General features: G+C 34.1%; 1 protein-coding gene across 1 annotated transcript in view; it reads left to right on the top strand.

Moving 5' to 3' along the window:
• Positions 1–14756, top strand: part of LOC111706259 (uncharacterized) — a 70551-nt gene that overhangs the window by 41839 nt on the left and 13956 nt on the right. The window contains exons 31-50 of the mRNA XM_023479091.1: positions 90–297; positions 442–542; positions 1252–1318; positions 1668–1855; positions 2399–2496; positions 4033–4146; positions 4738–4823; positions 5365–5441; positions 5712–5721; positions 6341–6446; positions 7380–7486; positions 7781–7905; positions 8391–8499; positions 8875–8993; positions 9554–9636; positions 10077–10160; positions 10702–10832; positions 11198–11305; positions 11792–11863; positions 12861–12994. Of these exons, the coding sequence (XP_023334859.1) occupies positions 90–297; positions 442–542; positions 1252–1318; positions 1668–1855; positions 2399–2496; positions 4033–4146; positions 4738–4823; positions 5365–5441; positions 5712–5721; positions 6341–6446; positions 7380–7486; positions 7781–7905; positions 8391–8499; positions 8875–8993; positions 9554–9636; positions 10077–10160; positions 10702–10832; positions 11198–11305; positions 11792–11863; positions 12861–12994 (2127 nt within the window). The remainder of the gene's footprint in view (positions 1–89; positions 298–441; positions 543–1251; positions 1319–1667; positions 1856–2398; positions 2497–4032; positions 4147–4737; positions 4824–5364; positions 5442–5711; positions 5722–6340; positions 6447–7379; positions 7487–7780; positions 7906–8390; positions 8500–8874; positions 8994–9553; positions 9637–10076; positions 10161–10701; positions 10833–11197; positions 11306–11791; positions 11864–12860; positions 12995–14756) is intronic.

Here is a 14756-nt window from a genome sequence, read left to right as displayed (position 1 = left end):
TTCCTGACATCCTATTGTTATTAAGGTGATGCTGGGGTGGTTCAAGATTTAATTTCATTATGTTCCATCTCACATTTTCTATTCTCTAGACATATCCTGGCTATCCTGAGTGAAGATGTCCCCCTGGCTCCTCATGCTCCAGGTACTGAGTCTCCTAGTGAACCAGAGCTCCAGGAGGAGTCTCCAACACCAGGGGATCCTTTACCCAAGAAACTACGTGATACCGTCAACTCCCGGCTCAAGAATGATATTATTGTTTGTGTTCTGTTAGCTGTTGTTGTTTTCCTGGTTGTTCAGGGATAAAGTGTTTTATAATAATACTAGTCTGCGATACTTAAAGTAGGGTTTTAAATTTTGGAAATTCTTTTGAATTTTCTTCGATTTAATAATTTCATAAGTAAAACCAAATATCAAAGTGTATTAAAACATTTGAACTTGTAGTCTGACGTGTTGGATAAAACCTTTCCGCATATTGATATTGTTCTGTGGTCCCTGGCTCTTATTGTGGGAGTTGTTCTTCACTACATCATACCACATCTCAGGTATACCACATTTTGATATTGTTTTGTGGTTCCTAGCTCTTATTGTGGGAGTTGTTCTTCACTACATCATACCACATCTCAGGTATACCACATTTTGATATTGTTCTGTGGTCCCTAGCTCTTATTGTGGGAGTTTTTCTTCACTATCTTATACCACATCACAGGTGTACCACCTATTAAAAAATGTTGTCCCTAGCTTGTATTATTGAAGTTATTCTTCACTATCTTATACCACATCTCAGGAATACTACAAATTGATTAATGTGGTCCCTAGCTCATATTATTGAAGTTATTCTTCGCTACCACATATGTATACAAAAACCACTTGTTAATATTTGAAGTTGCTTTTTTTATGAAAATTCCAAAGAAGGTCTCAATTCTTAGTTATGTTTTTGTCCTCATTCAAAACAACCAGCAATGGTAATCTATGTCTATCTATGTAATCTGTATTAATAAAATATTTAGTCATATATATTTATCTATTATCTATCTATCTATCTATTTGTCTATTTATCTATCTTAGCATGTGCGTCCCCCACCCAATCGTGTCGAGTGACAAGTGTCCAATTTCTTGATTAGGATATAGACAAGAGACATAGCCTTAGTTAGAGTTGCTTTCATATCATAATAAGCTGTTGGCTATTTTTGATTGCTTGTGATGTTTTTTTTGCATAGCAGTGCGTATTTATTTTTATTTTTTATTTTACAGGAAAGAGAATCCATGGAAGTGTATTGCCTCCCCAGTTCTCAAGTCTCATGAACACAGATCATTCGAGGTGAAGCTTTTTGTTTTAAAAGTAGCTGAACCGCGCAGTCGTAGTTCAACCAATTCTCCTGTGCGCAGAAGAGAAGTGATTGAACAACATATACACGGTTCAACCATGTCTCTCTAATCATTACAAGTGGTCCCAGATATTATAAAGATATGTGTCCTAGCTTAGGTCACTTAAAATCACTCTTTTTCTTTAGTTTCATTCTAACCCCCCCCCCCCTCCCCCCACCTCATCCTCTTCCAGTATCTGAAGTTTTGGATAGTTGGATACACTTCAGTGGGAAGGAGCGTTGAACCCTATTAATGGAATGATGGTTTGTCTGCTAACTATGATAATATAATAATAATACTAGGTTCGTCAGCCAGCTAAGGTGATGTGGTGGGAGAAATTCCTTCTGTGGGCCGTCATCTTGGAGAAATCCGTCCTGTATCCTCTCATCTTCCTCTCTGCTGTATACCAGGACAAGGGGGTCTTCTCCGACCTCTTCGGACTCTGGGGAGGATCAATGCTCATGTCAATATGCCTTCTCAAATCACTCAGGTTGGTTTTTTGGAAGGAAATGTAAAAAAGACTTTAGACAAGGTTAATAATATCGTCAACTTTGCGCATGTTAGATTAGCCATTGCCATTGTCATTGTCAAGGGTGTATGTTATCTGGAAAAGTAATCCCTTTTTGGAAGAAAAAAAATTCGCCTCCTGAAGGTTTTATGGGTTTATTCTCTAGTAAATAATGTTTTGGGTAAAAAGTATAGAAAAAGGTTTAACAAACTTGCCTTCTGAATTCTGATGTCCTTTTTTTATTTTTTTCCCCAAATCATCAAAAATTCTTGAAATTATACATTCCTCTGATTATTGCATTGCTAAATTGTTTAACTGGTTCCCGGATTTTCTTTTATTAGATATTTTAGAACATTCTTTTCAAATAAAAAGAGATGAAAATTTAAAAAATATTTATTTCTGCTTTTTATATTCAACCTCATTTATCAATAGAAAACTTTTGAGAATCTTACCTACCACACTGAGATTTTTGCACGACGCCAAACAGAATAATTCTGTCAAAAATTAAAAATTATATTTTTTTAGGATTTGCTTTTCTGACAGTTCCCGACAATATATGATTCTTCTGTTCTCCATCCTACTTTTTCAATTCAATCCAACAAACTCATCAATTACTAATATAGGTGATTCTTCATTTTATTTAATAAAAGGACTGTTCGCCTATTTTCAAATAAGCTTAAATACGAATATTTTTGGGATTGATCACAGTGCTTTGAATCCGGATCCGCATACTTTTGGATCTGGATCAAAAAAATTATCCAAAAACTAAACAAAATTGGCTCTCAACTATCAAAACTGAACATAAAAAAGAGAGTTTCTTAAAAACGTCTTTATTTCTGAATAGTTCATCAAGTTCTATCATAAAAATTAGCGAAAAAAAGGTGAATTAAAATTTGAAAATTCTTTTGTTCAAAAGAAATATATTCATGACCTGGATCCGGATCCTTTTTTTCTGAGCGGGTCCAGGACCCGTATCCGCATCAAAATAAATGGATTCTAAGCAATGAATTAACTGAGCATCATCACTTTAAGAAATATCCAAGTTCGTGGATTTTATAGATATTTCAAGTTTATGATTTATGTACGTAATGAAATGAACTTATTCGTTTTAAATGATAATGATATGATCATTTTAAATGTAATTAATAGTTGTTGTCATAATCCCCAAATTTTGCTTAATAATTAGCATGTATTCCATCAGGGTTGGCAAAAAATAATAAACATATTGTACAATGTACATTTCTATTTGTCCAATGTACATTTATAGCTGGGAAAAAACATAATGGACGAAAACTGAAACGTTCAAAAATGTTTCCCTAAAAATCAATTATGAAAAAAACGTCTAACTTTGCAGGATTTCTTTTTAAGAGAAGGAAAATTTATTTTTTGTTTTCAAAGGGACAGACCGGCTATGTAAGGTAGTTAACTGAGTATGCAGTGTTGTGGAAAGCTTCTTTAGGATTCATTTTAGACATATAAAACTTTTTAAAGAACTGTAAATCCTAAGTTTGAGCGCAAATTCGACGTCCAAAACTCCTACTTTGGGGCGTGGTGGATAAATTTTCAGAATCGTTTTTTTTTAAATTATTAAATAACGACTACAAATAATATAAACAAAATTCTACAGTAAACTAATTAGTTGTTTAGGAACCGGTTGAGAAAATAAAAATTAATCTTATCATCGAATATAAGTAATCTTGTTCAATTATTAGTTTCTATTTTCTCATTATTCTAGTTTCTTATTATTTACAAAGATTGTTTGCAGATTTTCTGGAATTTTTATTGAAAAGACGACATTTGAAGAATTGAAGAAATCTGCGAATAAATTCAAAGAAACTAAGAAATTCAATATAATGAGGAAAACAAAATAATTTATTCTAGCATTGATTTATTGACAAATTTCTTTTGAGTAATATGTTCATAACCATCTAATAAGATTACAGTAGGATTTTTACTTTATTTTTCGGCGTCGGAGTTTTGAACGTCGAATTTGCGCTCAAACTCAGGATTTACTTATCTTTAAAAAGTTTTATATGTCTGAAATGAATCCTAAAGAAGCTTTCTACAACACTGCATTACTCAATTTAACTACCTTACATAGCCGGTCTGTCCTTTTAAGAAATATTTGTTTGATATTTACACCTTTGCCTTGTTCGCAGTGGTTGGAGAGGTGCGTCAGTCCCCGTTCCTGCTGGACTACTTCCTCACCTCCATCCTAGTTCTCAAGATACTCGAACTCTATCTCAAGTGTCAGTTCGTCATCACATATACAGGGGTGTAATCAGTTACGTTTAAATTTTTTTCAAATATGTATTCTGAGGTTAGATTTGATGATTAGGACTAAGTGGTTCAATGAGGTCTGTGTTGATAAAACTTTCTAAAAAAAGTTGTTCAAATCACACCATTTCAGAAAATTGAATTGATAATTTTATTTTTATTTTCTAACATTTTTCATCAAACATAATTAGATTAGGCATACTTAGGTATACTTAAGCAATAAGCATACTTAAGCATACTTTGGAATAATTATGCATACTTAAGCCAAATTAAGCATGGTCAAGCATGACAAAGCATGATTAAGGATAACTAAACACACTTCAGCATACTTCAGGATACTTACGCATACTTCAGCATACCTGTAAATACTTCAGCATACTTGGCAAACTTCAGAGAATAAGCAAACTTAAACTAACTTATGCAAACTTAAGCAAAATTAAGCATGGTTTAGCATGATTGAGCATACTTAATTAAGCGGGGTTAAGCATACTTGAGCATACTGATACATGATGCATTCTTAAGTATGATTAAGCATGATTAATAATTTTTTTTTTTTTAAACATTACACCAACCTGTCACATGTCTAGCTCCTCATCAGATTAACTGGGGATCTGCTTTTCATGCGTTTGCTCAACCATTCTCAGTTCCTCACTCTGCTATGCTCTTTCTACAGGTAAACCAAGCATCAATATATCCCTTCTTAGTTCCTCAGTCTGCCATGCTCTTTCTACAGGTAAACCAAGCGTCAATATAAGCCTTCTCTATTTTGGGGTTCAAAACTCTTAAAAGTCTGTTTGTAAGAGTTTTTCCTTTAAAAGATATAAAAGTTTTTTTTTATAAATGCTAGGTCATTGGTTCTTTGGTCTGGATTTGATCTTTTAGGATCCATAGATCTTTATTCTCATTTTTTGTTGTCTACTTGTTTCTCTGTTCCCTTTGATCTCTTGAAGAACTTGGATCTCTATTATGATCTCAAGAGATCCTTGGATCTATAGAGACCTCGTACCATATTTTAAGAGAAATTGGTATCAATAACCGTCTTCAAAAAATTGTTATCTTCAGGATCACAGGATCGAGAACTTTGTGAAAACAGCTCTAAGCTATCAAAGCTCTACTGCTGTACTATTTTTATACATATTTAATGTACTAATGTTTTGCTGTAGTAAAATATCATATGATTTAATATGATTTGATTTGAATAATATAAATATTAGGCTGCAGTGTCTAGCGCACTGTCCTCCCCCTTGAACCCCTTCCTGGGGAGCACCATCTTCCTCTGCTCATACGCCAGGTAGCAGTTCATCATCCAGTTTATCCAGTTCATCCAGTTTATCAAGTATATCTAGTTCATCCAGTTCATCCAGTTCATTTAATTTAAATGAAGATCCGGACACAATTTATTTTTAATGTCCGTGACGACAAAAATACTTTATACATCTAAGAAGGGATTACCGACCGAATTTGTGTATGTCTCAAACCCTTTTTTTGTCACTGTAAAAATCAACGAGCTTTTGGAATTGTGAACTTGTTTCTCTTTTGGTCAAATCAATTGGTATTCCAGGGAAAACGAAGCACATCAAGCTTTAAATGAGAAACCCTGGAGCGATAATAATCTGAACAATAAACATCTAGGTTGAAATGAGAAACCCTTGGGCGGATGATAATAATCTGAACAATAAACATCTAGCTTGAAATGAGAAACCCTGGAGCGGATAATAATTTGAACAATAAAGTTCTAGGTTGAAACGAGAAACCCTAGCGCGGATAATAATCTAAACAAAACACATCTAGGTTGAAATGAGAAACCCTGGAGCGATAATAATTTTAACAATAAACATCTAGGTTGAATTGAGAAACCCTGGAGCGGATAATAATTTTAACAATAAACATCTAGGTTGAATTGAGAAACCCTGGGGCGGATGATAATAATCTGAACAATTAACATCTAGGTTGAAATGAGAAACCCTGGAGCGATAATAATCTGAACAATAAACATCTAGGTTGAAATGAGAAACCCTGGGGCGTATGATAATAATCTGAACAATAAACATCTAGGTTGAAATGAGAAACCCTGGGGCGGATGATAATAATCTAAACAACAAACATCTAGGTTGAAATGAGAAACCCTGGGGCGGATAATAATCTGAACAATAAACATCTAGGTTAANAATAGAGTTCGGAAACATCTAGGTTGAAATGAGAAACCCTGGGGCGGATGATAATAATCTAAACAGTATTTTCTACGAGCATTTAACTAGATCTCTACAACACAGTCTTGCCGGGGATATATTACTAGGTAAACTCTTTATCAGTGGAGAGAGGTCAGAACTAATGAGAGCGCCAATATAAAATCATTAACTTCCTATCCACAATGGAAACTTTTAATTGGAAACGGTTAATTACTCAATCCTAATTTAAAACGATTGATTACTTAATTTTAATTTTAATCGATTGATTACTCAATCCAATATTCTGTGACCAACCAGAGGTGAAAACTGTAGACTTGTGGATATCGAGATCAATGCTTGAACTTTTCTTTTTGTTAATTTCAAGATTGATTTAATCCAAAGTTTCTGTCATAAAAATAGTATTTAACTCAACCAATCAAGTGGGGCTATTGAGAAATCAGAATAGCCAATCAGAGAAGCCGGGAAATTTGAAATTTTGCGCGCCATTTAATAAATAATAATACAAAATGTCCGACCTCCATGAAATTTGAATTCCAGTTAAACATATTTATTTATTTTTGTTTTTTTAATTTTACATATAGTTGGTTCCTCAAAACATGACAGTTGGTGAATGGTTTTGAATGTTTTACTCCGTTTATTATATATTAGATATTGACGACTTTTTGCAGTTTATTTCGTTCACATAATCTTTACTCAAATATATTTTATTTTGAAATCAATTTAACTATAAAAAGACTGCCATGTTATATTTCTTATTATTCTCTTTTGTATTAAAGAATTCTTAATAAATTATGGAAGAAGACATTTAAATCTATTTTCCAACTGTTATGTTGGGTTGGACATTCTGTATTTCAAGTTCAAGCAAGTTTCCAAACCACTTATGTTTCGATCTTACTTTATCCTTTTATCACGAAATTTGTTTTGCTACCAATTTATAATGATTTTCTTCTTTTTCTCTTTTCACGCCACTTTTTATAAAGCCATATTATTTGACCAATACTTGTTTTAATTTCAAATGATTTTTATCCAAATAATTTCAGGAAGATGGGGGGAAGTACAACAAGGAGATTTCTTTGTTCTTGCATCTGATTATTTAAACTGTTTAGTTCATATTATAGAATTAGGAAACGGGCTCTGCACATTCCAGGTTAGGATTAATTAGTATAATTTCAAGTGACTGTAAAATCTACATTTAGAGAGGGACATGTCCGATTCACAAGAGTACAAGTGTCTAATTCTGATAATTTCTATTTGTTTCACGCAGCAGAAATGTGCATGCCACATGAGTAGATTTCTAATTCATAATTGATCAGACCAAGCTGTTAAGGGTACCGTAGTGAATCGGGCAATTGTCAAGTTTGCACGGCGGGTAACTTGAAATACGCTTACAGTCCCCTTAATAAAAGTAAAAACGGATCTCTGTTTTAAATTCTGATTTTAGGTTCGAGGACTTGAGTTCCGAGGAACCTACTGCCACCAGAGGGAGGTCGAGGCTATATCCGAGGGTGTAGAAGATGATGAAGGATGTTGTTGTTGTGAACCTGGTCATCTACCTCATCTACTCAGGTACCAGGGCTCTTCAATTTTACCACATTGTCCCTACTTTTTATTTAGCTTCCTAGCTGTCCATTTAGCTTCCTAGCTGTCCATTTAGCTTCCTAGCTGTCCATTTAGCTTCATAGCTGTCCATTTAGCTACATAGCTGTCCATTTAGCTTCCCAGCTGTCCATTTAGCTTCATAGCTGTCCATTTAGCTTCTTAGTTGGTCATTTAGCCTCCTAGCTGCACATTTACTGAAAGGGCTATTGCAGATCTTCAGGGCTCGACTCCCTATAAAAATAACATTCTGGTGACAGAAAGATTAACATACTTTCTGTGAAAAGCAATTTTTGAACAGAAGCTCAACCCGAAATCCCAAAAAATGATAGTGGACTGCAAGTGCAAACATTTTATTATTATTTTTTAACTCTTTAACCCAAACTCTCTAGAAGAAAATTCAGTGGCAGTACTTTCTTCGGATTGTAAACCATAAATAACATAATTGTATTCAGCCTGAACGCGGCATTGAGTCAAAGATGGTTGGCCTGGGAGGTGACAGCAACAAGATATGTTTTAGAAGGATATAGTATCTCAGATAATTCTGCTCAATCTATGCTTCAGGTTTAGATTAGAAGAATATAGTAGCATAGACTAAAAAATTGTTAGACTAAAGTTATGATTTTAAATAGTCCAATGAACATGTATACTGCACAATCCCATTTTACTTTAAAAGTTGATTTTCAAACAATTGGGAAAACTATTTGTTTCTTTACAGCATCATACACACTACACATAGCCTTCGTTTTCCGCAGTTTAATGGGTCTCATTGTATCTGCAATGGTTTTATATTGTTCAGTATTTTTATGATCTTGGCATTTTTAGAACAAATTTTTTGTTATAATCGACTTTTTAAGTGAAAACCTATTTTAAATTCTTATTTCTCAAGATTTGTAAAAACTGGCAGAAATAAAGATTAATTTATTTTCAATCTTGAAGGTGTACGATCTGAGAAAGATCCTTGTCTCCTACTACATCAAGTCCATTATCTACTACACTGTGAGGTCCCCCAAGCTGCAGGAGTGGTTGGAGAACCCTTGTATCCGGGATGCGATCAGGAAAGTGAAAAAAACGTTCTAAATACTTATCTTAAGCTCTGAAAAAAGTTTGCTGGATGTTTTTTTATCGTCACTTTCATTATACAAAGGTTCACATAGTTGCCAAGACAAACGAAGAAAAAAAGAAATAAAAATTTGATTCCATATTGTTGTACTTGATGAAATTAGAAAATACAGTTGCCGCTTTTAATTGTTTATCTTGCAGAATTCTTAAGGACTGTGTAAAATTATTCAAATTATTTTGAGCTGACGTAATTATTTTACCATTTATGTTATGTCTATTTTATCTCGTAAAAAGAAGATCTCAAATTCCTCACGGCCTGTAAAAACATCAAAATAAATAAAAAATTTATTTTATTTATTTATTATTATATATTTATTAAATTTGAATGAGAAAAAAAGAATAAAAGTTGCCTTTATTTTAAAAAGTTTTTTTCGTTTTACATATAAACGTCGTTTTTTTATTTCAAAATTGACGGTTTTGCCGATGGAACCTTGCCCAGCCCTAGTTCACAGTTCACAATATTAAGCATATCGTTTATTTGTTCACACTCATCCAGGATCACTGCTTCTAAGAACTTTGTGGATTTGGATCCTTTGTTCAACAGCAACATCGACGAGGATTTTGATTTCAGATCATCAGGGATTAGAAATTAATATATAAAATAGTATTAAGTGCTATACAGTATACAAGCATACGCATTGCGTATCTGCTTTGTGCCCGATCAAAATTGTTGTATAATATGGTAGTTATTGAAGAAAACTTGGGAGTTTTCCAAGGCAATGCTCTTGGTCCATTTTATTCTAGGAAATGTATTCAATCAAATATTCATTTAAATAGAGTTCGGAACTTATGTGGAAAGTATTGTAAATCTTGAAATCCGTTGTGGACACTATTGAATTTAATTATTTTAAATAATCCATGTACCACGGAATAAAGAATAGTAATCTAGTAAAGTATTGATTACAAAATACTTCTTTTGCCTTGTGAATAACATATTTTTTGGAATAGTATGAAGAATATATAGTTCATCTCTTTCCATCTTAGTTTTCTTTGTTTAATTTCTTATCTTGTTTGAGAAGGGATCTCGAGGAATTCCTTTTGTAACATCTATCTCAGTTGGATTCAACATTGCACTAAATCTAGGGATAAGACGCTTCCTGCAGGTCAGTCTGGGGAGGTTAAGTATATTTGAAATTAATCAAATGGACTTCATTGAAATTTTAGATATTCTCAATGACAAGCAACTTGCTTCTATATAGCATTTATTGTGTGGCTTTAAAATTAGGTCCATTCTTTGGCAATAACTCTTTTCCTATAGTGATTTTGCCGTTAAAATAGCCCCTTGTTTTTAGAGATTCTGCAAAATTATAAAAATTGATTCTTCTTTTATGGGTGAATTAAATTGCGAGTCCATGTAATTGAACCACTATGTCCCTTTAAACCTTTATCTGATCAATAATGTTGAAGATGTTATCGTTTTTCTAGATTTAAAAATGTTTAATTCTGACAATTACTTCCATTGTATCTGTAGCGTAAATCCTAAAGGTACTTTGAAAACAAAACCATGGATGTCTAATTTATTACTGATTAGACAGAGCTTTTAAGGGTACTTTTGTGACTTGGACATGCCACTCTATTACTAAAGGGTCACTTAAGTTCTTAACAAATTTTAAGTTTTGTGAATGATATATTTTGAATGTTCAGGTAAGGATAGTGACCTGGTTTCCTTGTGTTTATCACTGTCTGTGCTGGGTCGTCGAGCGCTTGGAGCTGCTGGTCATAATGCGCTTTCTACCGTAGAATTCTTCTTGGTTGGGCTCCACGCACTTTTTAAGGTGAGCCCTGGGGCTGGGACAACTCTGAGAGAGGACATTTTTCTTGATCAGACATTTCCAAGATTATACATTGACATTTCATAAATCAGGCAAATGGGAATTTTCTTAAGACAAATTTGAGTTCAATCATGGGTCACTATTTAAAGGATATTATTATTCAACTTTGATTGATCTTTATTGTATCTTTACTAATTATATATGCCATCAACTATACCGGGTATGTACTTCATATTTCTATATTATAAGGAGATTCTAGTCTAACCTATAGTATAACATTAGTAAACAGTTGAAAGTGTTTAGTACTGCTAACTGAGCACCCCCCCCCCTGGTTAAATTTAAATAATATGAGACTGGAATAATTTCAGGGAGACTTCCGTATAACATCAGTCCGAGATGAATGGGTTTTCTCCGATATGGAACTCCTCAGGAAGGTTGTTGCTCCCGGAGTTAGAATGAGCTTAAAACTGCATCAGGTTAGTCCAAAAAAAAGTTTAAAGCGGTATTTTTCCTTGTTTTTTGCTAATTGATTGCTGAAAAATTTGCCTGTTATGTGAATTGGTTGGTTTTCCGTCATAATTAATAGGTCCCTGTTCAAAGGAATTGAGTCTTTGCCACAAAATCTAATTTTCTAATCCCTAGATCTGTTCAACACTATATCGTAGACCTTAGATATTTCAAACTTTGAAAATTTTAGATCAAATATTGTAAGTTATAAATATCTAGGTGTACGACAACGGGTTGCAGATATATTGGGATTAACAAATTAGGGTTTGTGACAAAGACTCAATCCCTTTGCAGAACTGTGTCCAACTGGAAGCCCACACATTGACCCCAAAGAGCACAAATCTGTGCAAAGGGGGATTTATTTTTGACGAGTCAACAGGTTATTTGTAAGCTGTCATGGGGTATTTTAATATGATATAAAATGTATAAGTTATCCAGAACCAAGTTTTGTTCAGGACCATTTTATGTCTCCAGATGAATATGAAGACCCATCTGTTCTTTATGAAGCAATTACTTCTCATGAAAAGGTAAGAAATTTCCTGGTACTAATTTTAGGAAATTTGTATCACACGCCACTCCTCTTACTTAAATGGGAAAAAGTAAAAGGAATACACCCCCCACCCTCTCCCCAGGGCAGGGGGAAACTGAATTTTAAATATTTTAAGGTGAGACGGATCCATTGGGGTGTTATGGAAACGCCTCAACACGGAAATGCCTGAAAAAGGAACTCATAAAACTAATTTAATGTCGTCTACTCGCAACTTAAAAAAAATCTTAAGTGGGTTAGGTTGCGCCACAAGCTACGGAGGGGGCCGAGCGCGGCGGCGAGGACGGGCTAGGAAGACGAGCGCTCAGGCTATGACAGGCTAGGTAGGCCGAGCGCCACGGCTAGGACATGCTAAGGGCCGAAGGTTGCGGCTAGGGCAGACTAGGGGGCCGAGCGCTGCGGCCATGGCTGTGAAACTTGTTGGAATTTAGTCTTTTTAATGTCAAGCTGAGAGGAAACGACATTAAATTAGTTTATGAGTCCCTTTTTTAAAAGGCATTTATGTGTTGAACTGTTTCCATAGCACCACCAATTGGTCGAGTTTTAATTTCTAATTTCTAAAATTCATTTGTATTTCATTTAAATTATTGTTTAACCCATTTCTGCTCTTAAATAAATCCATAAACAATAAACATTCATGATTACTGCTTAATATTAAGGGGAAACTTAATAATTTATTTTTAACAAAATGTGTAACCCATTTTACTACTTACGCCATTTCCCCGACGTTTCTGTAATTTGGCACAATGTTAAATGCACGTTGCTAACGGGGTTAAAAATAAATCTTCAAGTACGGTTCATTTTTTCATTCAAAGAAAATATTAAACTCGGTATTGTATTAAGCCACAAAATAAAATTGCAAACAATATATGAGAGCGATAATACCTTTCTTCCGACCTGATTTAGTAAAGTCACTTCGGGTTTTGAGAGTGGGAGAAGGGAACCCTGAAAGTCTTGATTCTATTTGACTTCCCTAGGATCTGGTAATCTCCCACGAAGGCGACCCGGCGTGGCGTACTGCTGTACTGTCCGGAGCACAGTCTCTGCTAGCTCTACGTCATGTAATGTACGACGGAGCAGATGAATACAAGATTATAATGCTCAATAAACGGTAAGAGTGTTTAAAGGGACTGTTGGTAAATTTCAAGTGACCCTCCATTTGTAAAGTGTCATGTCCGATTCACAACAGTAAAACTTTTTGTCAGCAAGTTGTTTTATATAGAAGTCGGAGATAGTAAATATTTAGTTTCGAATTTTGGAAATTTGTTTTAAAGGGACGTAAACTAACAATTTATTTTTAATGTAAAAACTTTTTTTAAATTTGAAAAGAGCAGTGCATTTATATATTAAAGTATATTTAAAGCTGCCAGTAGCAAAACTGGATCCAGCTAGGTAAAAAAAAACCTCCATTCTTCATGTTAATTCTTTAAGTTCCGTTTATTTCTTTTCCATTTCCTATACACCCCTGGCTAAAGTTTTTCTAGTTTGTCATTTTCTCTCTCTCACCCTGTATCTCTAAGTACTAATTTAAGCGCCGAGCCAGAGCCAGTTGTTGCTCGTATTTTATGTACCGGGACGGAATATTTGTATTGTCAGCTGAGTTGAGTTCACACTGTACGTTAATGTACACTCTGGATTTATGGAAAAGAGGTGGTGCTTCTCCGGATATGGGTATTTTGTTCTACTAATTACTTTCCAGGACTGTATTTGTATTTAAACGGCAGGGTTTGTACAGGAATATATTATCATTTTTAAAATTATATCACTTTTATTTAAAATAAGATTTTAAGTTAAAAATGTGTGTAAAATTCGACAAACATTCAACAAAAATACTTTGAATTCAATCATTTAAGAAATTCAACTTGTAATCACTAATATTTCTGTAACAAGGGTGTACACAGGGGGGGGGGCACTCCTCCCTATACCTGTAAAAGGGGGGGAGTAGCCCCCCCCCCTAGAACTCAGAGCTATAACAATTTTTTAAATCTGAAATAAAGATCGAAGAGCATAATCAATCAGTTAGGTAAGGAATTTGATTTGTCAATTTACAACTCTTGGCCAAAAATGAAAATAAAAATTGAAAATAACTTTATACGAACCTAAAATCAGTTTTATCTGGTGAGGTATATAGTTGATGGTACTGACGATCAGTTCAGCTAAAGCAGTGTTTATAGAGCTAAAATAATTACTTGAAAGAGATAGATATAGACTAAACATTTTAATAATATAAGTTACAGGTAGTGCACAATTTTTGCAGTTTAATTTTTCAAGGACTGACCTCTCTAACCAGTGCTGGTTGTTTTGAATGAGGGCCACCGTCCCGAGGGAGTAAACAGAAGTTAAGAGCATAAGAAAATTAGTTTGCTGTTTTTTTTCTACTAGTTTTATTTGAAGGAGAGATAAAGTAGTACTTACAAGGTAATTGGCCTGTATGTGTACCTTTAAAGTATCCAAGGAGCCAAATGTTTTGAATTTACAGTTCAAACTTTGCCACCCCCCCCCCCCAAGGAGCTCCTAGGGGAGGGGGCAAATAAATTCACTTCGCGCATATTTGCCGCCCCCCCCCCCCCCCCCTAGATTTATTGCTGTGTACGCCCTTGGTCGCTGTAATACCAGTTTCAGAACATTTGTATTCATGCACTTCATTTAAAGTCTTATTTACTGGCCGACTTCTACTCGAGCACAAAATGTCAAATAACTGATTAAAGCGTGACATTTGCGAAATTCTCACATACAAACACTTTTTTATTTAAAACGTAGATTATTTCATTATCCAACAACTAAAATTCTTATTTATTTTTTTCTTTAAAATATGAAAAGAAGAAATATATTTTTATTGTAATTTCAATCATTTATTGATTTTTAAATTCTAA

This window comes from Eurytemora carolleeae, unplaced genomic scaffold (genome assembly GCF_000591075.1).
Source record: "Eurytemora carolleeae unplaced genomic scaffold, Eaff_2.0 scaffold679, whole genome shotgun sequence".
NCBI classification, from domain to species: Eukaryota; Metazoa; Arthropoda; class Copepoda; order Calanoida; family Temoridae; genus Eurytemora; species Eurytemora carolleeae.
Note: the sequence above shows the minus strand (reverse complement) of the source record. Positions and strands in the feature narration are given on the sequence as shown.